At 46.3% G+C, this 27,338-nt stretch overlaps 1 protein-coding gene across 5 annotated transcripts in view; it reads left to right on the top strand.

Moving 5' to 3' along the window:
- The first annotated feature begins 9,062 nt into the window (after positions 1–9,062).
- The window catches only part of Cdc14b (cell division cycle 14B), a 102,080-nt gene continuing 83,804 nt past the window's right edge, over positions 9,063–27,338 (top strand). For all 5 annotated transcript variants that reach the window (XM_071602526.1, XM_027955822.2, XM_071602529.1 and 2 more), the window contains exon 1: positions 9,063–9,222. In XM_071602526.1, coding sequence (XP_071458627.1) covers positions 9,063–9,222 — 160 coding nt within the window. The remainder of the gene's footprint in view (positions 9,223–27,338) is intronic.

Genomic DNA, 27,338 nt, shown 5'->3' with positions numbered 1-27,338 from the left:
AAACTTAACAGGATATATATATATATATATATATATATATATAGAGAGAGAGAGAGAGAGAGAGAGAGAGAGAGTGTCTGGGAATTGAATTGAAGCCAGGGGCACTTTATCACTGAGCCACATCTCCAGCCCTTTTTAATTTTTATTGTGAGACAGGGTTTCACTTAGTTGCTTAGGGCCTCTCTAAGTTGCTGAATCTGGCTTTGAACTCGTGATCTTCCTGCCTCAGCCTCCCCAGTGGCTAGGATTATAGGTATGGGTCCCCAGGCCCTGCTATTTATAGTTGTTATAAAGTTATCTGCTGGAACTTGTTCACTGAAACATTTTGACTCATATTAATGTTTTACATTCCTGCATTTATAGTAAAAATTCACAAACAAATGAAAATAGTGAAACTGCCAATACCTGATTTCTGTTCCCTAGTTTTCCGCTTGCAATTATATGCTTAGGTACCTTTTGACCCCATGGAAAATAAACATCTAACATTCAGAACCACCCGTAACAGGAAGGGACCGAACGTTTCTGCAGCCCTGTCCTGGGTGTCTTTGGCTTGCTACTCGTCTGGCTTGGGTAGTTCACAGGTTGGCATCTTCAGAAAGCCCCACCAGGGAGGCCTCACTGCACCGAGAGCTGCCTCTGGAAGTGCAGATCTGAGATCCGGAGCACTTTCTCGCTCCAGGAGCGGCAAGGGGAGTTGCAGATCCGGGGTTCAGTGGAGGCCGGGGAGTGTGACTCAGTCACGTGTAAGGTTGGCCTCCCACAGTTTCCCTTCAGGGTCGGGACCAGGCTGTCATGGTGACGTTTCTCCGCCCCTCCAGGAGAGGGCACACTCTTGTGAGAGGCTTTTCTCGGGTGGTTTCCTGGGCGCTTCACCGATGGACTTGCAGGCGGTGGGCCGCGTAGGAGCCGCACCTGGAAGCCCTCCTAGCTGGCCTCTTCTCCTTCCACTGAAGCTGGTTAGCTAGAGGTTGCACTGGCTTCAGGGAGTGACAGCAGTGTGGCGGACAGTTCCAGGCCCCACCTCTTAAAGGTTCCCGCAGTGCCACAGGCTGGCAACCAGACCTTTGGGGACACGTGACTTTTGGGGACATTTAGGGTGCAGACCAAGGGAGGGGAGGAGGTTGCAGGAGAGTGGCCACAAGGGATGGTCTGACACAGGAACTGCGGTATATGGTTCTTAGTCCATTTCTCTTGCATGGCAAAATACCTGAGGCTCGGTCCTTTATAAAGAGGAGTATTAGAAAGTACTACAACTGTCGTAGCAGGTGATATACAGTACACATTTACTGGACAGTTTAAAAGCATTACAATTTTATTAGTTCATAGTTTTAGAGATTAAAGAACATGAACTAATATCTACTCAACTCTGGTGGGGACCTCATGGTGGATGGCATTACAGTGGTAGCATCAAGTGTGAGTGGCAAGTGGTTCATGCAGAGGAGAGCTTCAGAGGAGGTGCCAGGCTCCCTTATAATAACCTATCTCTTGGAAAATAATCCAGTTCCAGGACACCTGCTTTCATCCCTTCCAAGGGCCCTTCCAGGGGTGTAGTCCCATGACCTAATCACTTTCGATGATGCCTCTTAGACCTCACCACACCCACAGAGACAACAAGCCTCCAGCATAGGAAACTTTGGGAGACACATTCAAACCATATACAAACCATAGTAGGTGGTATTTTTAAAAGGCTCAATGATTCATATCTTGTTTGAGGCTGAAATTACATCGAGGTATATAACTTGAAAACTCATCGAATTAGTGCCAACTAAGTTAGTCAGCTTTCTGCTACTGTAATAAAATACCTGAGAAAACTTAAAAAGAGTAAAGGTTTATTTTAGCTCAAGGTTTCTGAGGCTTCAGTTCATAGTTGGCCCATTGCTTTTGGACCAGTGGTGAGGCAACACATCATGGTGGGTATCATGTGGTGGAGTAAAGCTGCTCTCCTCAGGGTAGCTGGGGAGTGAAAGAGAGAAAGAGAGAGCCCTGAATCTCCAATCCCCTTCCAGGGTGGGCCCTCAATGACCTAAAAGTCCCCGTAGGCCCCACCTCTGAGTTTCCACCACCACCTAATAGCACCAAGCTAGAGACCAAGCTTTTAACTTGTGGGCCTTGGGGATGCGCAAGATCCAAACTGCAGCACCTGCAGTATTTGTTTTCATTACAATGTTAATTATACCTTGGTGTTTTTGTTTTTATTTTGGTGTGTGTGTGTGCGCGCGTGCATGCTCATTCCAGGTAGACACAGCAGGAAATTTCTGTTTCTGGAAGCATAATCTTGCTGTGCCCCCAGAGTTTACACCAAAGGTCAATAAATCCTTAGAATGCCTCCTGTTCACTTACAAGAATGAGGAATTGGGCGAATTCACTGCCCAAAAATATGTATTCAAATAGAGACTTTAACTTCAAAGTTTTGTGGGCCTTGGTGAAAATCAAAATACCATAGATGTGGTCAAGTCTGTGTTGTGCTCAGACTGCAGTACGTCCAATTTGTTTTGTATCATTTGGTCTTTGGGCATCATGAGAAGCCAGAAGAGGGAACTGAAATCATTCTGCATAATAATTTAAAATACTACCCCCTTTGTAAACAAAATAAACTGAGAAGTTTGTATTTAATGAGAAAAAAATGTTTGTCCTGGGCATGGTGGTGCCCACCTGTAATCCCAGCGATTCAGGGGGCTGAGGCATGAGGATTGCATGTTTGGGGCCCACCTGGGCACCTTAGTGAGACTCTGGCTCAAAATAAAAGCCAGGTGTGTGTGTGGGGGGTAGAGATGTACCCTTGAGGTAGCACACTCCTGGGTTCAATCCCCACTAACACACACACACACACACACACACATACACACACACACACAATTTGCATTTTTTAAAAAAATGGATATAGACTGCACCCTGTTGTGATGGGAGTAGAATGCAAGACCAATACCCAGGGCTGGGTGTAGATCAGTGGAAGAGCACTGCCGAGTGTGCATCAGGCTCTGGGCTCATCCCCAGCACTGCAAATAACACACAAAATCAGAAGCTTCCCTGTCTACCAGCAATGTCCTGTTAGAACCTGTCTTGGGGGAAAAAATGTCTATTTACAATTGTAGCCAGAATTATGCAATGTGTCACAATAAATCTATGATGGTTTACTTACTGAGGGACATAAAGAGGACTTAAGTGGAAAGATATACCTTTGGCTTTAAAGGAACTCAATATTTAAACTGGGGGTGGTGGGGCAGGCCTGTAAGCCCACTGACTCTGGAGGCTGATGCAGGAGGAGTGCAAGTTCAAGACCAGCCTTAGCAATTTAGTGAGAGCCTGTCTCAAAATAAAAATAAAAGGGGCTGGCATTAGTTCAGTGGTAGACCACCCCTATTCAATACCCAGGTTCCCCACACACAAAGAAATAAATTCAATATTTAAAAATATCCTACTAGGGCTGGCTGGGGCTGTGGCTCAGCGGTAGCGCACTTGCCTGGCATGTGTGAGGCACTGGGTTTGATTCTCAGCACCACATATAAATAAATAAAATAAAGGTCTATCAACAACTAAAAAATATTTTTTAAAAAGCATTTCATTAAAAAAATCCTACTAAAGAAATTCAAGATTGTGAATATACTAACTAGTCTAGAAAATTTAAGGCTACCCCAAGCAAAATCACAGTAAGGATTTTAAAGTACATAAGAACATAGAAAAAAAAACCTTAATTATGAGTTTTCAAAAAGACAAATATAGACGCACAATAGGAAAAAGTGACCATTATTTGGATCCAACAATTGTTGACACTTCGCCACAGTTGGACCATAGGTAGATAAAGCCACAGGAGGTGGCCCTCACCTGTAATCCTAGCTAGCTGGTGCCTGAAGCAGGAGGATCATAAGTTCCAGATCAGCCTGGACAATTAAAAAAGCCCCTGTCTCAAAACAAAATTTAAGAAGGGCCGGATGTAGTTCAGTAGTAGGGCACGTGTGAGACCCTGCGAGGTCCTGGGTCCAACCCCTTCATGTGGCTGGGGGTGTGGTTTAGTAATAATGTGCCCCTAGGTTCAATCCCCAGCACAAAACAAATAAATAAATAAAAAGGGCTGGGGATGTGGCTCGGTGGTAAAGCCCCCCAGTACCAATAAGTAAGTGAGTAAATAAATAAGAGTGCTAGGCCCTGATACTTTATGCACGTGTACGGTCCAAGATATTCGGGCTGCTATAATAAAACACTCTACCCAGGGTGGCTTCAACATTTGACTATTTATTTACATTTGCTCTCCAGGCAGCTCTGAGGCTGGGGAACCAGATCAAGGTGGCAGCTGACCAGGTTCCTGGGGGGTTCTCTTCCTGGCTTGGCATGTGCCCTCAGGTAGCAGAGCACACGTGCCCTCTGGCTTCCTCTTCTCCTGAGGGCACTAATCTCACAGGGGCACGGACTCTTACCCTAATTATCTCCACGGGCTCCATCTCCAGGGGCTGTCACAGTGAGGGTTAGGCCTTCCACACAGGAACCCAGGGAGGACACAGTCCAGTCCACGCTAACACTAAGGTCATTGACCTATACACTGACATGATCACCATCATGCCCCAAGCATTTGACAACAGTCCCCTGTTGAGAGCCAAGTCAGAGTGACGCCTGGCATTTTGCTAGAGGGAATGGTTGAAAGGTGACCCTGCTCCCGGAATAGGGCGGCTCCGAGATTAGGGCGGATCCTGCTGGGAATAGGGCAGCTCTTAGGAGAATTGGCACGCAGAGCCCAGTGGAGGGAGTGTATTCCCGGGAAGTGTGTGTGCAGTGCTGGTGAGAGTTCGGGAATAGAGTTGCTGCGTGAACCTACAAGGCTTTGTGGCGGCTCGGTTATTTTGTGCCCAGACAGACTGCAGCAGTCCCCTAACACCACCAAACACTGGTCCACATCCAAACCTTTCCAGTTGTGTGCCCGGGCCCTGCATGCTCCTGTGTGCTCAGGATGGAACCCAGGGCCTCAGGCATGCTATTTGCTCTAGCAGGGCCGCATCCGCAGCCCTGGGCTTGCCCTTCATAGCTGGTCTGTTCAGACATGGGCCAAGGTGCTGGTTTGGATGGTAGGCCCCGCAGGCTCTTTTAATCTACCACAAGGTCTCCCCGCCCACTGGCCTCATTTTCCCCCCCATGATGTTTACTTGTTGAGGAGACTGAGTTTGTAGAAACTTCCACATGCAAGATTCGTCAGATTGTTTCCTTAGAAGTCATGTAAAGTGTTCCTCTACCCTGGGGACTGAATCCCAGCGCATGCCAGGTAGGCACTCTTCTGCTGAGCTCAGCCCCAGCCCCAAAGTCTTCTTAGATACACTAGTGAAGATGTTCTACTCCCTTTCCCCTGTGCCTGCCTCTGGACCTGTCCACCTTACACAAATTATTTATCTTTACATAACTAAAGTGTAACTCACTGATTCTGAAATTTAGACTATTATTTGAAATCACCTATCAACCACTTTCTACTAATTTTAATGTTTGATTTCAAATTTTCTGAACATGCCTGTAATCCCAGAGGCTTGGGAGGCTGGGGCAGGAGGATTGTGAGTTCAAAGCCAGTGTCAGCAATTTAGTGAGGCACTTAGCAACTCATCAAGACCCTGTCACTAATAAAATACTTAAAATAGGGCTGGGGATGTGGCTAAGTGGTTAAGCATCCCTGGGTTGAACTCCTAGTAACAAAAAAATAAAAAATAAATAATTCTGAATTTGATTTATCTGAAATAAACATAAAGAAGGATGTTCCATAATTGCTCTCAGAGTGAACTTACCTAGAAGAGACGGGGAATTTTTGTATTGTTGGTGTAGTGCTGGGATAGGGTTATTTGAAAGAATTCCCTTTCCCCCTCCCCCTAGCCCCCTCCCCCTCTTCCTCCTCCTCGTCCTCTTGCTTTTCAGGGTGCTGGTTGCCCATACTGTTGAGAATCTGAGAAGCACAACCAGATGCCAGTTCTCGAAGCTCAGACAACTCCTGGAAAGAGGACTCCTGGAGAGAGACTGGGAGAGGGCATTAGGGCCTCCTCTGGGCCTGGCATCTGTGTCCCCTGGTGCTCACTGTGAAAGGGCAGCCTTGGACCACATATTGTCCTGGGTGCTTTCAGGCTCTGAAATTCTATTACTAAAGTACAAACTCAAATTTCCTGTGATCAAATTCTCAGCCTAGGGCTGGGGATGTGGCTCAAGTGGTGGCGCGCTTGCCTGGCATGCGTGCGGTCCGGGTTCGATCCTCAGCACCACATACAAAACAAAGATGTTGTGTCCGCCGAGAACTAAAAAATAAATATTAAAAAATTTTCTCTCTCTCTCTCTTTAAAAAAAAAAAAATCTCAGCCTAGAGGTCAACTTATTGAAGAGGGGAGTTAAATTGTTCCAAGGAAGTCCTCACGCACAAAATAGCTAAGAAATAGCACTTTTTCTGACAGAATCTAAACATGACCTAAGAACAAATATAAAGAGGACTTAAAACTTTCATAAATAGCTGGCCTGGTGGCCCATGCCTGTAATTCCAGCTGCTTGGGAGGCTGAGGCAGGAGGATTGTAGGTTCAATTCAGCCTCAGCAATTTAGTGAGACCCTGTCTCAAAATAAAAAATAAAAAGAGCTGCGGATGTGGCTCAGTGGTAAATTGCCCCTGGGTTCAATTCCTGGTACCAAAACAAAACGTTTTTTTAAAAAATATTTTTAAAAATATTTAAAAAGATGGACACAATATCTTTGTTTATCTTTATTTGGTGTCCAGGGCCTCACAGGTGCTAGGCAAGTGCTCTACCACTGAGCCACAATCCTAGCCCCAAATACACCCTGCATTGGACTTTTATTCCTAGAATATATGGCTGCATAATCACAAAATGTAATTGATATATCTTGTTTATCCACTATGACCAGTACTGGGGATGTAACCCAGGGCCTCCTACATGCTGGAGAATGCTTACTACTAAGCTAGACCCCAGCACCTAATATTCCTTGTTTTTTGATGATACTTATTATATGGAAAAAACTTAAAATTATATATTTGCAAAATGTGAAAATATTTAAATGATATAACTAACTGAATTAATGACCTTTTCCTTTTATTTAAATCACATGCATTCTGTCTAGCCCAAACATTGTTTGAAAGTGAGAGAAAATGAACTGGCATTAAGGGAACTTGTTAGCACTCCGTGTTAGCTTGACATTTAGGTAAGCCACTCTCAAAAACCAGATCACTGTGGGATGCTGTATTTCTACATCGGGATAACTCCTAGGTATTATCTATTCAAACCAAGACTTATTCTTTGAAAATTTCTGGTTGTCTGGGACACTTGGCCTTTTCTACCACCGAGTCCTAGAACAGTATGAAAGGTCTCCAAAACAGAGGCCTGTGACCCCAAGGTTTCAGCCCACCAGGGCTCACGAACCCAGCACTCCACAGGCCCCTTAGGCAAACCGCTTAGGCCATTTTAGATCTAAGGCCTTCACTATTTCCTTTGGGGAAACAGGGGAAGAAAGCACCCGAGCATTAAGCTTAACAAACACAAATTAAGCAGTCGTGATCTCTAGTTCCAGGCAGCGGAAACCGTCGCTCAGTCCCCTCCTTCCTTATTTAGCAGGACTTAAGGGAAAATCCACAACAATAGAAGTCAAGTAGCCCCTCCCTGAGGCACTGGGGAAATCTACATTTCTGAGAGGCTTCCCGGGAGGACGCACTGAAAACCTTATTCTCTTCCAAAGCCAGGCAGTAATCGCTGAGCTGCCGGAAAAGCTGTTAAAATGCGGGTGAAAAATAGGAACAGCTTGTGGATGTAGAACTTGGGGCCGCGGATTCTAGGAAGATTGCCTTCCAAAGTCTCGCCCTGTTGGACGCTGTCGCGGACATTCGTTTTAAGGCCCTCCAAAATGAGAACCGCGGTTAAGTTCCAAAGATCAGCCAGTGTTTTAACCCAGAAGGAAAAGAAGGGGATGCGACCCTACAATTTTCAAGAAAAAGTTGAAGAGCTGAGTTTGCAACTTGCTGCAATGCTTCACAGTACAACCGGGCCTGTGGACACCTCAGACGTCCACAGCAACCGTGTAGACAACCACCGAGTTAAGGCGGTCCCGGGATGAGGCGCTGGAGGTGCAAACCCTGAGGTCCGTCGTGTTCCCACCCGGTTCCGTCAGCGCCGCGGCCCCGGGGGTCTTTTGAACGCTGGGCGTACGCAGGTCCACAGCTCGTGGCTGGTGGAAGTGGTTAAGTTCTGAGATGGACTCCACCTTAAGGCCACTCAACTGCGGACAGTTGGGGCAGTCCACACTCTTCCCTCCGGCAGCCATGGCAAGAGCCTCTTTCGCTTGGCGCGAATTACAAGGAAAACCAAGAAATATTTCAAACATATACATGTCAAAGACCTGGCGTGAGTCACCAGGGCAGGGCTGCGCAGGGCTTGGGGACTCACAGCAGGAAGCCAGGAGCCGGGATGCGGGCACCCGCAGGACACATGGACAAAAGTTAGTGGGCAGCCCGAGGGGTCGTGGGCACACCTTCTCTCTGATTGGTGAAACCGCTCAGACTTTTCTTTATGGCGTCACCGGGTACCTGCCTGTAGAAAGGCCCCGTCTCCGTGACGTCACGCCGCCCTGGCCAATGAGAGGCCTCGGTTGCGGGCCCCGAGGAGGGTTGTGGGCCCTTTTTTGTGAATGAAGCTGCACGGAGCAGCCCTCCTGGGGTCCCCGGGAGCCGCGGCCCGCTGTGCTCGGGCGCCTCGGCAGCAGCGTCCGCGGCCGCGGTGGGCGCGCGGTGACCCGGGCAGCCCCAGACGCCGGCGGCAGCGCGGTCGCCTCGGTACGCCCGCGGGCTGCGGACACCGGGGGGCGGGCGGGGGCCGGCGGCCGAGGCGCTGCGGGAGGGCTGCGGCGCGGGTCCCGCGGCGGCCGCGGGGGAGCGCGCGCTGGTTGCTGGGCGGCCGCCTCTCGCGGGCTCGGCCGGCGCTCCGCGTCCCCGCTGCGCCGCTGCGCGCCCGCCCGCCGAGCGCCCGCTCCGGGCCGGCGGGGGCCTCCGCGGCGCGCGCGCGCGCGCGCGGGGCCATGGTCGTGGCCCCCTGACGGGCCGCGGCCGCCTCCATGAAGCGGAAGAGCGAGCGGCGGCCGACCTGGGCCGCCGCGCCCCCCTGTTCACGGCGCTGCTCGTCGACCTCGCCGAGCGTGAAGAAGAGCCGGAGCTCCACGTCGCAGGACCTGCACCGCCTGGACCTCCAGGATGACCTGTACCTGGACATCACTGGTGAGCCGGTGCGCGAGCGCGTGGCGGGCCCCCGCGGCTTCCCGGCCCTCCCGCGCCGGCTGCGGGGGCGCCTCCACCGTGCGCTGTCGGAGCCGCGGCCGCCACACCCCCTTCGGGTCCAGTCTCCGGGGAGCGCCCCACCACCCCGAGTTTCGAACTGCGTGTGCCGCGGGCTGTAACTTTATCCGCTTCGCACCCTCCTCCTCCTGCACGAGGGACCGAGGGTCACCTTTCCAATTTGCGGGCGTCAGCTCGGCGCCTGTACTGTGCAGTGCTGCCCTCGGGCTTTTCCTGACTTCTTGCTGATCCCGCGTCCCGGGCTGCGAGAGCAGTCTGAACTCGCTGACCAGCCCGAGGACTCCTGGCGCCGGGCTGCCTCCGCCAGCAATGGCCGGGAGCTGGGCAGCGTCCCCGCCAGGCACGCAAGCAGAGTCCCTGCCCCGTCCGCGCTCCCTCCCCCAGCGCGCACTCGAGCGCTCCTCACACCTCCCAGGGGTGTCGGCCCGCGCTGCTGGGCCTCCAGGAGGAAGGTGTCACGTTGATGCATTTGAGCCAGTCAGCAGGCTGAATGCCCAGGTTGTCACTCCGGAGAAATCCCAGCCAGCCCCAGCAGGTAGAAGAGCAGCCTTCGTGGAGGTTGCATGTTCTGGTTCTGCAGTTGTGGAGGACTAAATGAAGTCAACCCGGCAGCTCTTAGGTTTGCCAGGACTGACCCCAAGCCTGCCAGGCATTCCGTGCGGTGCCGGGTTCTGAAGTGCTGTGGCGGCCGCGCAGCTGTGCCGAGGGAATTCTCAAGGCTTGTTTTCTGCGGCTCGGACAGTGCCAGCCTCGGCTTGCGGGTTTCTATAAACTTTCCCGCCCTTAGCCTTTGATAAACCAGGTGGGTGGGGGTGGTGATAACATGAATTTAGTAAGTATTTAGACGTTCACAGGTATTTAATTGAAAGTATATTCTAGTAGGTGGACAGTCTGGAAAGTAAGATCCATTTTAAACAAAGCTGAGAGTTCAGAGGGTCGAGTTTTTCAGCGTTTGGTGGAAATGAGGAAGGAAGAGGAAGAGGGTTCCCCTACTTGTTTTGAACTGGCACCTGCCCGGGTCCTTGATATAAGGGTGCACTGCAGTTCTGAAGCCAGCTCGCCCAGGCTGAGAAACCAGGTCTCCTTGGTGTGCACTCCTGGGGGCCCTGCCAAGAGCGGGTGGAGCCAGGGACGTTTTTTGCATTCCTCCGCCTTTTGTTATCTATACCTCTTAAAAGGATCTTTCTTTGATGGCCTTGTTGTTTATTTTTAGGGCAAACTATGCATTTATATGGCACAGAACACTTAATTCTAAAGGTCCTCAGGAGAGTATAGAGAAAAGTTGGCCTCACATCAGGGGGTCGGATGTCCTCTAAAAGCAACTACTGTTGCTAGTTTCTTGTGAATCTTTCCAAAAATAGACCAGACAGGCATACATATGTGTATATTCTGTACCTTACCCACGCAGCAGAGACTACAATGTGTTCTGCACATTGCTCTCTTGCACGGTATTTCTTAGCTGAACAATAGTTTGTATTGGGGCATACAAAGCTGCCTCATTCGATTTTAATTGCTTCTTAGGTCAAAGTGTATATGGTTTTAAAGAATAAAACTATAAAAAGTGTGTGAACTTAAATGCATATGTAGATTTAAATGACTTATAACATATTTCCACAGTACCCTGTTGATGAACGTTTTGGTGGTTTTCAATCAGGGTTTTTTTTTTTTTTGTCTTGCTCGCTTTTTATTGTGCTGGGGATCTGACCCCTGCATGTTCTGGGCAAGTTCTCCAACGCTGATTTACATCCCAGCAAAACATTTTTGACAGCAAAGTCACTGGAGTAAATCTTCGTCCTTCGGAGATAAGATGTGGAGTGGGTAGCTGTTGTGAGGCAGTGGTTGAGGAGTTAACTTCAGAAAATGTCAGCAAGTGGAGTAGTGAGGTGACTTTGTACATTATAAAAAATGAAAACACTGTTAGATTACAAGCCTTGATAATGGAAGGGTCCAGCTCCAATGTAAGATAGCTGTTGAGGAGTAAAGGTCAACTTTTCCTGGAATGTCACCAGGTGTCCTTCAGTGAAGATCTTGGTCTTAGAAAATCAACAGTGTGATATACAAGACAAATTATGGTCACTTTGGGTGCTGAGTTCAGATTGATCTTTTACTTTAATTCACATTCACAATTCTAAAAAGCCAGGCATTATCAAATGAGATAGATAAACCTCGTTCCCCTCCCCTGGTCATTTCCCCCTTCAGTTTTCTGTGCATATAGAAAATCCTAATGAACCTGTAAGAACAGTTCTTTTTTTTTTTTTTTTTAATATTTTTTAGGGGCTGGGGATATGACTCAGCGGTAGAGACCGCTCACCTAGGATGTGCGAAACCCTGAGTTCGATCCTCAGCACCACATAAAAATAAATAAAATAAAGGTATTGAGGGAAAAAAATCTTTAAAAAATATTTTTTAGTTGCAGAAGGACACAATGCCTTTATTTATTTATTTATGTGGTGCTGAGGATTGAACCCAGTGCCTCACACGTGCTAGATGAGTGCTCTACCACTGAGCCACAACCTCAGCCCACAGTTCTTTCTCTTTTTTAAAATTTTTTTCTTTAGTTGTAATTGGCCACAATTCCTTTATTTTGTTCATTTGTTTCTATGTGGTGCTGAGGTTTATTCAGTGGTGATAGATGGGATTGAGGTATTGCATGTCGCTATTGCAGATGGCTTCAGTAGCATCCGTGTACCATTCTGCCTACATTTGTCACAGTATTTGTAAGTTTCTAAAATTTAGTGAGCTTTTGGGCTGTTATGAATAATGCTGCTACGAACATTCATTTACAAGGTTTTTTTCGGGGAGGGGATACTGGGGATCGGACTCTGGGGCACTGACCACTGAGCCACATTTCCAGCCCTGTTTTGTAGTTTATTTAGAGACAGGGTCTCACTGAGTTGCTTAATGCCTCCCCGTTGCTGAGGCTGGCTTTGAATTTACTATCCTCCTACCTTAGCCTCCTAAACTACTGGGATTACAGGCGTGGGCCTTCGTGTCTGGCCATGTACAAGTTTCTGCATGGACATGTTTTCAGTTCCTTTGGGTACTTACCGAGGAGTGTAGTTGTTGGGTCATGTGGTAACTCCATGTTTTACATTTTTGTTTTGTTTTGGTACTGGTAGTTGAACCCAGAGACATTGAGATACATCCCCATCCCCGCTTATTTATTCATTTATTTATTTTTGGTACTAAGGATTAAACCCAGCCACATCCCGGCCCTTTTTTCTATTTTATTTAGAGACAGTGTCTCACCAAGTTGCTTAGGGCCTCTCTGAATTGCTAAGGCTGGCCTTGGATTTGTGACCACCCTCCCTCACCTTCCCTAGCAGCTGGATTACGGAGTAGCTGATGTCATACCTGTGCAGGGGCTTTGAGGAACTGCCAGACTCTTCCACAGTAGCAGTGCCACCGCGTTCCCACTGGCATGCACCAATTATGCCATCCTTGCCAACACTTGTTATCGGGTGGCAAAGATTGTTTCACAGTGGAGTTTGTTATAAAAAAAAGTGTGGGGGGAGTTTGTTATAAAAAAAAGTTTGTTACCACATATTGAACCCAGGGACACTTAACCAGGGAGCCAGTCACCAGCCCTTTTTGTTTTTTATTTTGAGATAGGGTTCATTAAGTTGCCTAGGGCCTTGCTAAATTCCTGAGGCTGGCCTTGAACTTGGTATCCTTGTAGCTGCTGGGATTACCAGCATACATCACCACACCCCTCACTACTTGACATCTTTATGGCAGTGTATTTAATGTGTAAATTGAAGTCCTGTGGATCCCAGAGTATTTCATGAGTTATCTGATCACTATTGTTTGGTATCTCACCAGCCACATTACTATACCAGGAACAGACTATAATAGGGATTTAATTCCCACTTTGACTTGATTATCCTCTCATCTCGCCACTCATTTATTCCTTGCCTTGTGCAGTGACATTTGTTTTTTTTAAAGCTACATCTCTGGGCAGTACACCATGAGAACAAATGATGAAGACAGTGTAAACTGAATGCATTAATACTGTAGGGACATGATGTAAGATTTTAGGATAAGCTGGTATTCATCAAGGAAGCCTGGGGCAAAGGAAGAAGGAGGAGAGTTTTTACTTGGATTTGAAACTTGGTAACTCAAGATGGGAGAAAAACTAAAGGAAAAATGTTGGACTTTGTCAGGTATTTAATTTTCATATGACTTTCTTTCATGTCAAGGACTGAATCTTTTTTTATCCTTTATTTATTTATTTATTTATTTGTTGTAGTTGGACACAATACCTTTATTCCATTCACTTGTTTTTTTATATGGTGCTGAGGATCGAACCCAGGGCCCTGCACATGGTAGGCAGGCGCTCTACCACTGAGCCACAACCCCAGCCCCTTTTTTATCCTTTAAATAGGGTCCTCCATTAAATTACAGCACATATCCTCTTTTACTCTTTATTAATAAGAGGAAAAATATTTTAAAGACCCTTAATATGACTGCATAATGTTTATTTTGGACATTTGTAGGACTTAATAGTTGGTGTAGACTTTGATTTATTTAACTGTTTTATTTTTAAAATTTGTGTGGAGCCAGTCCTACTTACCTGGGGGAGGCTGAGGCAGGAGGATTTCGAAGTTCCAATTCAGCCTCAGTAATTTAGTGAGACCCTCTCTCAAAAATAAAAGAACTGGGGCTGGGGTTGTAGCTCAGTGGTATAGAGTGCTTGCCTTGCATGTGTGAGTCACTGGGTTCGATCCTCAGCACCACATAAAAATAGATAAATAAAGGTGTTGTGTTCACCTATAACATATGTGTGTGTGTGTATAATGTGTGTGTGTGTGTGTGTGTGTGTGTGTAAATAAAAGGACTGTGGATGTCGTTCAGTTGTGGAAACCCTGGGTTCAATCCCCAGTACCACACATGTGCACACCTTCCCCACCCCTCACAAATTGGATTAATAAAATTAAATTGGTAATAACTATTGGCTAAAAGGTTCTACATAGTTTGTTGTAAATTTATGTTTTAAAGGTTTTCCAGTGTCTGCTTTCATTGAACCTTTAAAGAATTTCTATATTACTTACCAGCAAATAATTTTATTGGAGAAAACTCTAGTCGAGGTCAGGATTTTTATTTTTTCTAGTGCTTACCATCAAACTGAGGGTGTTCTGCGTTCTGCCACTGAGGTACATCCCCAGCCCCTAGGAGGAGGAGGAGGAGGAGGAGGAGGAGGAGGAGGAGGAGGAGGAGGAGGAGGATTTTTTGGTACCAGGGATTGAACCCAGAGGTGCTTAACCCCACTGATCAACATTTCCCAAGTTTTGCAACAGGATCTCATTTAGTTGCTTAGGACCTTGCCAAGTTGCTGAGCCTGGTTTCAAACTTAGATCCTTTTGCCTCAGCCTCCTGAGATTGCTGGGATTACAGGTGTGTGCCACACACTGGGCTAGGATTCTCATTTTAAAGCACTCATTAATAGTGTGTGCTGGATACTCAGCAAATGAAATGAAACAGGTAACGGCAATGTTCTCTTTCTTTCTAGGATCTTTAAAATTCATAACAGACATCATCAGGGGTCATTTTTTAATCTAAGAAGTGCTTATTGAAAGTGTACTATGTACAATACTCATGCATGTTTGCAGTGATAGAGAAGGAGTGCTGTTACATGGAGTCAAGAAGGAAATCAACTCATTTTTAGTCAAGAGTTTCCTGTTAGGGCTGTGGCTGTGGCTCAATGGTAGAGTGCTCATCCGACGTGGGTGATGCACGGGTTCAATCCTCAGCACCACATCAAAACTACAACTAAAAAAAAAATTACATCTACAACTAAAAAAAAATTTTTTTTTTAAAGTTTCACGTTGTAGATTATTGAGTTTCAGGACCCGAAGCTCATCAGTGTTAATTTGTCTTCTTGTGTATGATTTGTCTCTATATTTACTCTTAGTGTAGGTCATGTGAATTTGTTGTCTTGGTTTATATGCTTGCTTAATTCTTCAGCATCTTCACTTCTGATGGTTCATGTCAGTATCCTGCTTTAAATATTATTCTTTGGGTATTCCAGTACCCAGAGAGGCAAAAATTTTAAGTTTCAAATGTTAATCCTTAAAGGGACATGAAGGGTAGTTGGGTGATGGAGGAAAGTAGAATACATTGTATTGCAGAGAGGTTCCAATGCCAGGCAGTCCCCAGTAGGTGCAGATGTAGCTGCTTTGTGCTTTTGATTGGGGACACATTTCCCCCGTCCTCTGGGGTTAGGGAGAGCTGGTCTGAGACCACACAGTGGATTTTTTTTTTTTTTTTTTTTTGTGGTGCTGGGGATTGAACCCAGGGCCTTGTGCATGCAAGGCAAGCACTCTGCCAACTGAGCCACATCTCCAACCACACAGTGGATTTTAGGAGGCAAAGAGGACAGGATATTTCTTGGAAAATTCTGATTGTCTCTGTATCTATATTTACAGAAAAGTTTTTTTTTTCTTTTTTGAATCCAGGGGTCTTTACCACTGAGTACGTCCCCAACTACCCTTTTTATTTTGAAGTAGGGTCTTGCTAAATTGCCTTAGAGTCACTGGGATTACAGGCATGTGTCACTCTGCCTAGTGGACAGGTGTTTTTGTGTGTGTGGTTTTAAAGATTTCAGAAGATCATCTAGAGGTAATGCAGTCATTTGCTCTTTCTCCTGAGGATGCCAAGGGCCAGAGAAGTGATTTGGCCAAATTGATGACCTTTTTTTTCCTAATATTTATTTATTTATTTTTACTTCTAGTTGGACACAATACCTTTATTTATTTACTTTTATGTGGTGCTGAGGATTGAACCCAGGGCCTAGGCATGCGTTAGGTGAGTGCTCTACCGCTGAGCCACAACCCCCCCCCCCACCAATTGATGACTTCCTTTTTGACAAAGCCAAAACTACCTGGTTTTATTTTTTTCCAGCAGATGAAGCTGCTTCACAGAGTTGTAGGTGCTGACCATCTGCTGGTTAGTCCTATCTCTGCTCCCTGGACAAGCAGACCTCCTATAGCAGGTGATTCTCAAATAGCATTCCTCATATTAAATGTAGAGCCATGAAGAATTGCCTAGTGAATTTGAGCAAACAAAGCCAATACATAATTCAGGTCCTCTGGAGGTCATGCTGTTTTCCAAATGGACCATCATTGCAGCCCAAATTTTCCAGATGCATCATCTATTCAGCAAATGCATAATGAAATATTACTCTCCATGCTAAAAATAGAGGACTGCTGGGGATAGTCTTGCTCTCCTGAGGTTTGCTTTCTGTGTTAATTGAGAACCTAGAATCTGGATTATCGGAGGGAGAACTAGAGAATGGAGGGATCATAATTTGGTTAAAATCTTTGGGTCAGAAAATCATTGATGGAAAAGTGTTTTTTTTTTTTTTTTTTGGTGGTGCAGAGGATGAAACCCAGGGTCTCATACATGCCAGGCAAGCACTCCACTGGGTCACTGTACCACTGTGCTGCATCCCCAGCCCTTGGTATTGTTCAGTTTTGGGACAGGGTCTTGCTAACTTCCTGAGGCTAGCCTTGAACTTGGACCCTCTTGCCCTGTGGTGGCCCTGCGGGTGGAAGGTGAAGCGGTGGATTCCTCCAGGGGACTACACCAGTGGGGAGGATGGGGAGAAGCTGGCCTGCCCTGGAGCTTGATTGCAGGTGGTCCTTGGAACCTTTGGCGCCTCACAGATGAGCCCTGAGAATCAAGTGAGGGGGAAGCAGCTGCGTTCCTGGCCCGGTGCCCAGGAGTTGGTGGCGAGACTGCAGGGGTGACAGGGTGGCAGAGGTGGCAGGTCTCCCCGGCTTGGCACAGGTCTCCGTGGCCTAAGGTGTGATGGGAGCGCAGCGTGGGCTCCAGCTCCGCCTGGGGAGGTTGGCCTTCTTTAAAAGCTGTGTGAGGGGAAGGACAAACCAAGGCTGTGACTTCATCCTTGGGCCACTGCCATGCGTGTGGCACCGAGGGTTTGCAGGCTGCCTCGCGCCCGCCGAGCAGCAGCTGGGTTTAGGGGACCCAGTGCCTTGGAGATGGCAAGGGCAGGTGGGGTGCGCAGGTGGGAAGTCATCAAAACCAGTCCTCACTGAGGGCAGGCATGTCGCAGAGTGGGGACAGGATGACCGTGTCCTAGCACACCTGTTTTAAAATAGCATTTCCTTCCCAGGCTATTATCCCAAGATCTGATAGAGCGGTGTGTAACGCCAGTACCTCTGTCCTGGGCCTTTGTACTTTGTTTTTGGAAGGCTGCTGCCTTGACCTCTCTGTGCTGGTGTGTAGCACAGACTGGAGCTGTTGGGAAGGGTGGGGAGTCAGATGTAGGTAAGAAATGATGTCTTTGAGTCTAGTTTTTATTGCACTGGAAAAATTAGTTTTAGTAGTTAGCTTTTTTTTTTTTTTTTTTCTTATAATGATCTATAAGTTGAAATGAAAAGCACGGAGAGACTGTTTATCTGAACATCTGCCAGCCACTTCTCACTTGGGAGGGGCCCCTGTAAGAGTGAGGTGAGTAGGTGCAGGGATTCTTGTGGACAAAAGTGGAGGATTAGGGCTGGGGATGTTGCTCAGAGGAACAGCAGGTGCCCAGCATGAGCAAGGCCCTGGGCTGAATTCCCCAGCCAAGCCAAAGAACAACAACAACAACAACAATTAAAAAAAAAAAAAAACAGGAAAAGAAAGAAAAAGTGAAGAAATTGTATTAATGACAGAGAATTTGGTTCCACGGAGCTAACCAATCTTCAGCACTGTTTCTTTACATTATTCACTGGTTTTTCCAAAGTTAGTCATTGAACTTCTAGTTTTATAAGAAGCACTGACTTTCACTACTAGGCAGGGATTACCCTAGAAAACATTCCCAAAACAAAACTGACCTTAACTTTCCCAAGCTCAAGCATGTTGAGCTGGAATGTGCACATCTCATCTGGACTCTGGTTTTACGCCCTCTTGTCTCTCTTTCTTCTGTAGCTTTGCACGGATACTGCTCCAGCAGAGGTATTCAGATCCTTGACCACTTTGCAGTTCTTTCTGATGATTTTAAAAGGTAGAATTTGATCTGTTAGTTGGGATTCTCGGTTCTGTCTGTCCCGTTTCCTTGTCTTCAGTTGGGTCTTAGATGAGCAGATCTGGCTTTTTCTAACTATGGAGGACCTTTGATATGTTTATGAACTGGAGTTGAAATTTGTCTTTCTATGAAAAGTATTGGTTTTTATAGATAAGACAAGAAGTAGTTCCTGTGGTATTTTGTTGGGTTAATTAGGAATCACAAGTTTTGGGTGCTGGATATTTTTGGTATACACTAAACTTTGTCTTTAATTGAACCAATTTGTAGTCTTTCGCCGAAAGAATACTGACAATGAGTTGTTATATAACAGCTATTTTTTAATTTATTCCTGTTTATTAGCTCTTTCTAGGCATTTTTGTGCTGAATAGACAAGTTTATATCTTATTTATACTAAGTATCAGGAGTATCAGGTTTCCACAGACTCAGTCTGAAGCACAGTTAGATTTAATCAAATCTATTTTATCAATGCTCATCATGCTTCAGATGGGCATCCTAATTCTAAGTCCTAACTGATCTACACCCAAGGGTCCCAGACGCTCACCTGTGATGAGTCTTAAGACCTGGTCCCTGGGACTCCATCTGGGCTGGAGGAATCTGGCCCAGGGGAGATGAACAGCGGTGGAGTTCTTGGTCATTCCGTCCAGGTCCTGTTGGTCCTGCTAGCCCACAAAAGTCTAGGTTTTAAGTCAGACTTTAGCTTGGTTGTGCTTGCAGCTGATAACTGGGTAAGGCCCGGGGTGGGTACCCAGGGTATAGACTGTTACATCACTAAGATGCTTATAACCATTCACTATACACATTCACTAATTAATATACTCAACAGTCTGTAACATTTCTGGTATTCATATCAGTGAGGCAAGAGGGAAATTTCTTTTTTGTTGTTGTTGTTTTTGTGGTGCTGGGGATTGAACCCAGGGCCTTGTGCATGTGAGGCAAGCTCTCTATTAACTGAGCTACATCCCCAGCCTGCAGGCTACCTTGAACTTGGGGAACAGGGAAGGGCTTATGTCTTTTTTTTTTTGTGGAGTGGGGGTAGCTGAGGATCAAACCTAGGGCCTTGAGCATGACATCAGGCACTCTACCACTGAGCTACATCCTCAGCCTCTATATTTTATTTAAAAATTAAAAAAAATTGATTCACTTTGATTTTCAAATTCCTCAAGTAAAGTCAGTTAGCAAAAGAACAAATTTGAATGGCTCCACCTATCTATTTTTTTAAAATTTAAAATATATCAATCTTTATTCTCCTTAAGTTTTTTTTTTTTTTTTTTTTTTTTTGGTAGTTATAGATGGACAGAAGTCCTGTATTTTATTTATTTTTATGTAGTGCTAAGGATCAAACTCAGGGCCTCACACATGCTAGCCAAGCGCTCTGCCTCTGAGCTACAGCCCCAGCTCCCTTCATTCCTTTTTTTTTTTGATACCGGGGCTTGAACTCAGGGGCACTCAACATTAAGCCACATCCTCAGCCCTATTTTGTATTTTATTTAGAGAAAGGTCTCACTGAGGCTGGCTTTGAGCTCATGATCCTCCTGCCTCAGCCTCCTGAGCCACTGGGATTACAGGCATGTGTTGGCTAATATTATTTCTACTCTAGGGGAGCAGTTTTCTTAGTGCTTTAGGCTCCAGTCAGTTCAAAGATTTTGGTTCTATTGTCTTTAAGTCTGAAAAGCTGAGGAGTGAGCTGGGTAAATTAATTCTAGCTACGGATCACGTTCCGACTTCTCAGGCAGTTCACTTTTATACCTTTAAAGTGTGGTTGGCAGTGTACTTTTCACAAGAGAGAAACATCTTGTTCCTGATGTCGATGATAGTTGTTGTTCCCTCAAGTTCTCATTTGAAAGTGAAATTACTTTCTTGGCACTGCTGTGCAGTTGATGGCATCGATCTTTTTATACCCAATCCATAATGATATATATCATCACACATTCTGAATTCTGCAGAGCCCTCTATTTTAGGACCATCTTAGCTGAATCATTCTCTGTATTTTGTTCGTCTGTACTCATTTGTATGAATTGTGCTGTGGAATTAATGGACCCGTTCAACAAGTGTTTATTGAGCCACTACTTTGAGCAAGGAATTGGGCCAGTTGTTTTTGAGGAAGCCCAGAGAGGAAGGAAAGAGTTACCTCAGCGGGCTCCTTTCCCCTGAAGCCTGGGGAGGCACAGGCTGCATCAGTATCCAATGGAGACAGGTAATGAAGAGAGATGTGGTTGGTAGTTTTGCTCTCTTCTTCCAGGCATCAGTTTGAGAGAACCTTGTGTTGGAAATGTCATTTATCATTCTAGACAAAGTGAATTATTTTTGCCAGTGTCTGGTGAAAATGATCTGTCTTGTGTGTGTTTGCGTGCGAACATTTTTAAAAAATTTTATTTGTTCTTTAATACCTGACAGTAGAGTATGTTTTGGCATATTTGTAGAAACACGGAGTATATCTTATTCTAATTAGGATCCCATATGTGTGCACATTTTAACCTTTAAAAAAATGAGGGAAAAGCTAAGTTTTTATTAACAAGCGGGCATGTCAACATAGCTAAGAATTTACCGAAAACGCTATGTCTACTGAGACAGAATCAAAGTGAAAGGTCTCCATTTCAATTAATTCTGTATCTCTGACTTGAATCTGAATCTTAAATGATCCCAAAGGATATAATTTAAAATAACATTTCTTGTTTATTCTTGGTAAGAAGTAATTACAGTGCTTTTTCTTTTCTTTTCTAAAAAAGAAAAGCAATTTTTAAAAGATTATTTAAAAGCAATATTCTTTTAAACAGAATATTGCTTCTTAAATTGAAGGCAGTGTAGATTAAGATTGCTCAGTATTTCAGGGACTAGATGTGGTATGTGTGACTTGAAGTGAATGCTTTCTGGTTTTCACCTTCTTTTGTGGGTGCCGAGAAAGAACTGCTTTGACATGAGTGTATAACAGGATTCAAATTATGGTCTTGACTTTTTGGGAGCTGTTCGCAAATTGCTCTTGGAATTCATTATTATAATACTGTCATTAGGTAGCTCGTTGAAAGCAGCCTGTATGTGAAGCCGAAGCATCTTAGCATTCATGTCTTTCCCTTTTGACAGTGAAGTGTCAAAAAAGCTTTGAGTTTAGCTACCAAAACACAAGGCGGCTGGGATTTTGACTCCACTGTTAATAGGTTCTAATTTTAAACTATTGTGACTGAAAGGGCTTAAAGCACAGATTCAATGAAGGCACATCTGCGTGCATGTTATAGTCTCCTGCAAGCAGTGGCTGCTGTACAAGCTGCAGAGGAGGTGGCAGACACAGGGCCCATCTCTTAGTGGCACCAGTGCAGGGGTGGGTGACTCGAGGGTGCTCTGGTGCTGGCAGGATCGCACGGAGGAGCTCACTTGTGTCACAGATCCTCAAAGAGTGATGTCTGTGTGGGTCTCCAGGAAGGAGTTTGAACTTGTATGTGCGCGTGCACACTGGGACTGAACCCAGGGGTGCCGAACCACTGAGCCACATCCCCAGCTGTCAGGATCTTGCGAAATTACTCAGGGCCCCCCTAAGTTGCTGAGACTGGCTTTGAGGGACACCGTCCCCCCGCCCACATTGTGCTGGCATCAGACCCAGGGCCCCCTGCGTGCCCTTGGGCCTCTGCTTCTCCTCTCTGCAGCGCCCTTGCCCCTGTGTGGTGGCAGCTGGCAGGTGGTTGGTGGCTGCTGGATTGGGGATGGCCTCTCTTGAGAGCCTCCTTGTGCTTCTCCAGACCAGCTCCTCGGTGCTCCTATTCTGTCATGAGCAAGAATTGCAATGTGACATTTAAACTGAATTAAAAAACAACTTTGCCTCAAAACGAAAAAAAAAAAAAAATCAATGAAATCTCTCTCACCAAAGAGGTGAAGAAAATGAAGATATTCCTCAAAGTATCTTTTATTTACTTGGGCATAATCTGGTTGTTTTATCAAATAAACTTTTAGAGTTTAAACTGACAACCATTTCCAGCCACGGTGCTGCTGGAATGTCTTTTCTGTCTGTCTCTGTGTCTTTCCTTCTGTTGGGGACTGAGCCCAGGGCCTCTTGCACACTCATAAACGTGTGCTCTACCACTGAGCTGTCTTACAACCCTTGAGGAATTTTGTTCTTTTCTTTTTTTGGAAATGGGGAACAAACCCATGGCTTTGCATATTCAAGGCAAGTGCTTTGCCGCTGAGCTACATCCAGCCCAGGAATTTTGTTCTTAATGAAACAGGTTTGATCACTTCCAAAATAAACATGAGATATTCTGAAAGCTAACCAATACAGTTTTTTTTTTTTTTAATCTAAGCTTTGGAATAAAAATGATTTCAGGGGCTGGAGGTGTAACTTAGTGGTAGAGCGCTTGTCTAGCATGTGTGCGACTCTGGGTTCAATCCTCAGCACCAAAAAAACAAAAGATTTCAGAGAAACAAGTATTATTTAGCATAGGGATTTACTTTTGGATTTTTTTTTTCTTTTTGAGTGGAGTGCCTTCTGCCCTGATCCATCATTTTTGCATAGTGGCTATGGGAAGTCTCTGTCATTCCAACTTTGGCATATGTGCTGGGAAGCGGGCACGTAGTATGTTTTGTCCATAATTTTTTTAATAATGTGAGTTTTCTGTGTACACCCTTTAACATAACCTAGGTAGTGCTGCTGTGTTAGGGTTACATTGTCTTTGAACTATCCTACTAAAAATAAACAGGCTTATGTAAACTGCAGCCACGGTCCTATCTAGCAGGTGCTGCTCTGGTACCTGGAATTGGATCCCATGGGGAAAACCTGGTAGTCCATGCAGAACTCACGCTTGAGTCTTTTACCCCCGGCGGCTGGGTCATTGCTCCAGGCCTGCTGGGGAGGGTAAGTGAGGACCTTTATGAGGACTGGAGGGAAATGGTCTCTGTAGGCCAGGGGAAGTCTGAAAAAAGTTGTGGAGCAATTTGAAATTTTGCTCAAGTGGGGAGGGGCTGTGGGTGGGCTTTTTACAGGGCCTGCTGCAGCTAATTCTGTCTCTGCCATTTCTTTTCTGGTGCAGAGTGTTGACATTGTGAGTTCTTAGCTAGTTCTCAAGCGTTACCCTCAGTTAAGTGGGTCATTGTCTCTGTGTTGTGTCCTGGTAGGACTGTATGTGTGCACGCACGCGCACACACACACACACACACACACTCACACTCAGGCCGGGGATTGAACCTAAGGCCTGGAGTGTGCTGCACAGGCACTGTGCCACTGAACTATACCCCAGCCTTGGGGGCAATGACACTGTGCCACTGAGCTATACCCCAGCCTTGGGGGCGATGACAGTTCTGATAGCTGGTGCTGAGCAAAGGCAGTTGCAGGGCCATTTGTTAGAGCCTGTGCTGGAACACTGGGTGGGAAGGGAGAGTTCAGGCTCAGTGAGGCTCCTCTAGGAGAAGAGGTGAAGACCAGTGTGCAGTTAAGAGTTTGGCAGTTGATTTTTTAAAAATCACCTCCATTTTTCTATACCTTCCCTTTTTCTTTCTTTTGGTGCCAGGGATTGACCTCAGGGGCACTCGACCACTGAGCCCCATACCCAGCTCTAATTTGTGTTTTATTTAGAGACAGGGTCTCACTGAGTTGCTTAGGGCCTCACTGTTGCTGAGGCTGGCTTTGAACTCTGATCCTCCTGCCTCAGCCTCCTGAGCTGCTGGGGTTACAGACGTGCACGACCGTGCCTGGCTATGCCTTTATTTCTGTGTGGTGCTGAGGATCGAACCCCGTGCCTCACACTTGCTAGGTGAGCGCTCCAGCACTGAGCCACAGCCCCAGCAGCTTGGAGGTTAGTTTCTATGAAAGGCTTTGTGAACATCACCGTAGCTGGGGGGTTTGATGAGCAGTCGTGTGATTAGCACCCCCAAGAACTGTGCCACTCTGACTTGGGGTAGATGTGAAGTGCTGGAAGGGGGGTGGGTAGTAGCAGGTGCAAAGTGCCCACAGTGGGCCTCCAGGAAGCCCTTGGGACCTGTGCATGCGGCACTTCCAGGAACCCCGCCTGTGTGATCACCTTCAAGTGTTTAATTTCTGACAAGGCTCAGTGACAAGCCATAGGCACCCTTGGAGCAGTTTCAGGGTACTTCCACCCTCTGGTGTAGCTGCGCAGGGGTTTATCCCCCATGTGCTGTGCCCGTGTGACACTGCCCGTTGTCCCCAGCTGCAGCGTGGCCAGTCTGCGCCCTTAGACCTGTGGTCATTCCCCACATCCCTCAGGCCTCGATGGCCCGGATGCAGTTTTCCTTTGGAAAGAGTAATTTAGTCTGCTGTTCTGAGCGCAGGGGATGAACATGTTGTCTTGCTGACCAGGTGAAAGGGGGACTTCAGCAGCGATGCTGTCACCTGCGAGGTTCTGTCATGGAAGCCTTGACTTTGGAAGCTTTAGAAATAGGTGTGTGTGTGGGGGGGGGGTGGGGGGGTGGGTGTGTAACTCCGTCCTCCTGCCTCCACCTCCTTGGTTGCTGGGATTGTCGGCCACAGCCACTGGGTGGGGCTAGGGGGTGGGTGCCTTCTTGCCTCACACCCTGGCGGAGGGGGCCACACTCAGGACAGCAAGCGCTGTCTCAGATCTCTTTTTTTGCTCTTATGATGTCATTAGTGCCATTGTGGGGACCCTACCCTTGAGCTGTGAGAACATATCTAATCCCAATTACCTCCCAAAGGCCCACCTCCAAACCATGAGCCTACAAATTTGGAGGTGAAGCTTCCAGCATATGAATGTTGGGACACGTCCACTCCATAGTAACAGGAGTGCATGTGTCCAGGGCCCTCTTACAAATTAAAGCACGTTATTCCCACAGTTCTGCGCCTGCTTTACTCTGGGGGCTCAGTGAGCACAGAACTGGAACAAAGGGAGATGGACCCTAAGGCCAGTGTCAAGTTGTGTACAGTTTCTGTGATGGAGGTGGTGGTGGTGGTGACTGTAGTATGGGGAGTTGATGTTCCCCATGCTAGGTAAGCACTGTACACTGACTGTATCCCCACCTCTGAGTGCATCCATACCCCAGTCCTTTTTCTTTTTAAGAGATAGGGTCTCACTAAGTTGCTTAGAGCCTCACTAAGTGGCTGAGGCTGGCTTTGAATTTGTAATCCTCCTGCCTTAGCCTCCCTAGCTGCTGGGATGACAGGTATGTGCCACTGTGCCCAGGTTTTTTTTTTTTTTTTTAATCTTTTGAGACAGGGTCCAGCTAAACTGCCCAGGCTGACCTCCAGCTTGTGTGGTCCTCCTGTCTCTGCCCCCCAGCTGTTTGGGATTAAAGCACCTGACCTGGAGAGGTGCTCATTATTAAAATAAACAAACAGAACCACAGGAGGTTGATCAGTGATCCTACTAGCTAGGTTGTCAACCCTATCAGTTTGGTTTAGATTTGGCTAATCTATAGTAATAAGAATCCCCCCAGCCAGGGTGGTGATGCTAATCCCAGTGGCCATGGAGGCTGAGGCAGGGGAATAGAGAGTTCAAAGCCAGCCTCAGCAATAGTGAGGTGCTGAGCAACTCAGGGAGACCCTGTCTCTAAATAAAAGACAAAATAGGGCTGGGGACGTGGCTCAGTTGTTGAGTGGCCGTGAGTTCAATCCCCGGTATCCCCCCCCCCAATAAATGAATCCCCCCATATCTGAGCAGCGGAATTCCCTTCACAGGTGCTGTGGTCAGCACGGGGTTCTGCCTGTTGGGATGCCGGGGGCCTGGGGTGATGAGCAGCCTCTTAATGTTGTTCTCCTAGCCAGAGGAGAATGCTGTGGAGGGGTTGGATCACCAGCTCAGTGCTTTCCCCACTTCTTACTCCCTGGCCAGGATCAGTCAGAGGTCCACCCAGCAGTGCAGGGGCTGGAATGTGCCTGTCGGGCAAGGAGCCAGCAGTAGTTGGTGAGCAGCGCTGATGGCAGCCCATTAGCCTTTCAGATGACCCAGCGCAGGCTTGGACACACAGACCCTGCCCTGGAGAGGTCGGCTGTACAGGGGAAAACACGTGATTCCCTGTCTCCTTCATACATGGCAGTGAGATCTTTCGTGGCCATAAATGTGTAGTGTAAACACAGATGTTTCTGTCAGTGGATGCAGGGTTCTGTCTTGTCCAGATGGATAAAACGTCTCCTGGGGATTTTTTCTGAGAAAAATATCTATAAATTCATTTGCATCAAACTGGGCAGAGAAGTTCAGTGGTCCTGGACACCTCCCCTAATAGGGCCTCTGGGCTGTCAACAGGAGGTCTGTTTAGAGAGCCTCCTGCTTATGGAACCCCTTTGTGTCCCGCATAAGGTTCCTTTTCATGATTTTTTACACTTGACATTTTAGATAGTTCAGTCCCGTGGTTCTGAGAACAACAAGTATTAAGTGAACAGCCTCCCACTGGCCCTTCCTGGTCTTGTCCACTCCCCCACCCCACGGACTTTAGTTCCTCAAGCGTCCCTCCAGAGGTCTCCAAAGAGTTCATCTGCAAAAACAGATTCTTTTGAAACTGTTCTTTTAACAATTTTTTTTTATTTTGGAATAATTATAGATTTTACAGAAAAGGTGCACTAATAATACAGAAAAGAACTGACGTAGTTACCCCTCCTGTTATTTTATTTTAAAATTACTTTTTAATTGCTATTTATATTCAGTGCTGGGGGTTGAACCCAGGGCCTTTTGTGTGCTGGGCAAGGGTTTTACCATTGAGCTACGCCCCCGGCCCGGATTTCATTGATTCTAAAATGCAATAGAATATGTCACTATTATTTTAAGGACTTCTAAGAAAGAAATACACTGCCAGTTATAATTACAAGTCACTGATTTATGAGATATGGCATAGTTTCAGATATGTTTAAATGTGGAAAAAATGTACATTTTGGAATTGATGGAATATATCTTAGAGAGCTTTCTACTTGATTTCGTTGAGAGTTTCCTTGTTCTTTTTTTACAGCTACATAGAATTTCATTTTATAGTATATATGAGATCTTCATCAAGCCTTTGCAGATTCTCATTTGGATTGTCTTTGGTTTTTAGTTGGAGCATTATTTTACAGCATTATGTCTACTAATCC

Source organism: Marmota flaviventris, chromosome 16, assembly GCF_047511675.1.
Source record: "Marmota flaviventris isolate mMarFla1 chromosome 16, mMarFla1.hap1, whole genome shotgun sequence".
Taxonomy (NCBI): Eukaryota; Metazoa; Chordata; class Mammalia; order Rodentia; family Sciuridae; genus Marmota; species Marmota flaviventris.
Note: the sequence above shows the minus strand (reverse complement) of the source record. Positions and strands in the feature narration are given on the sequence as shown.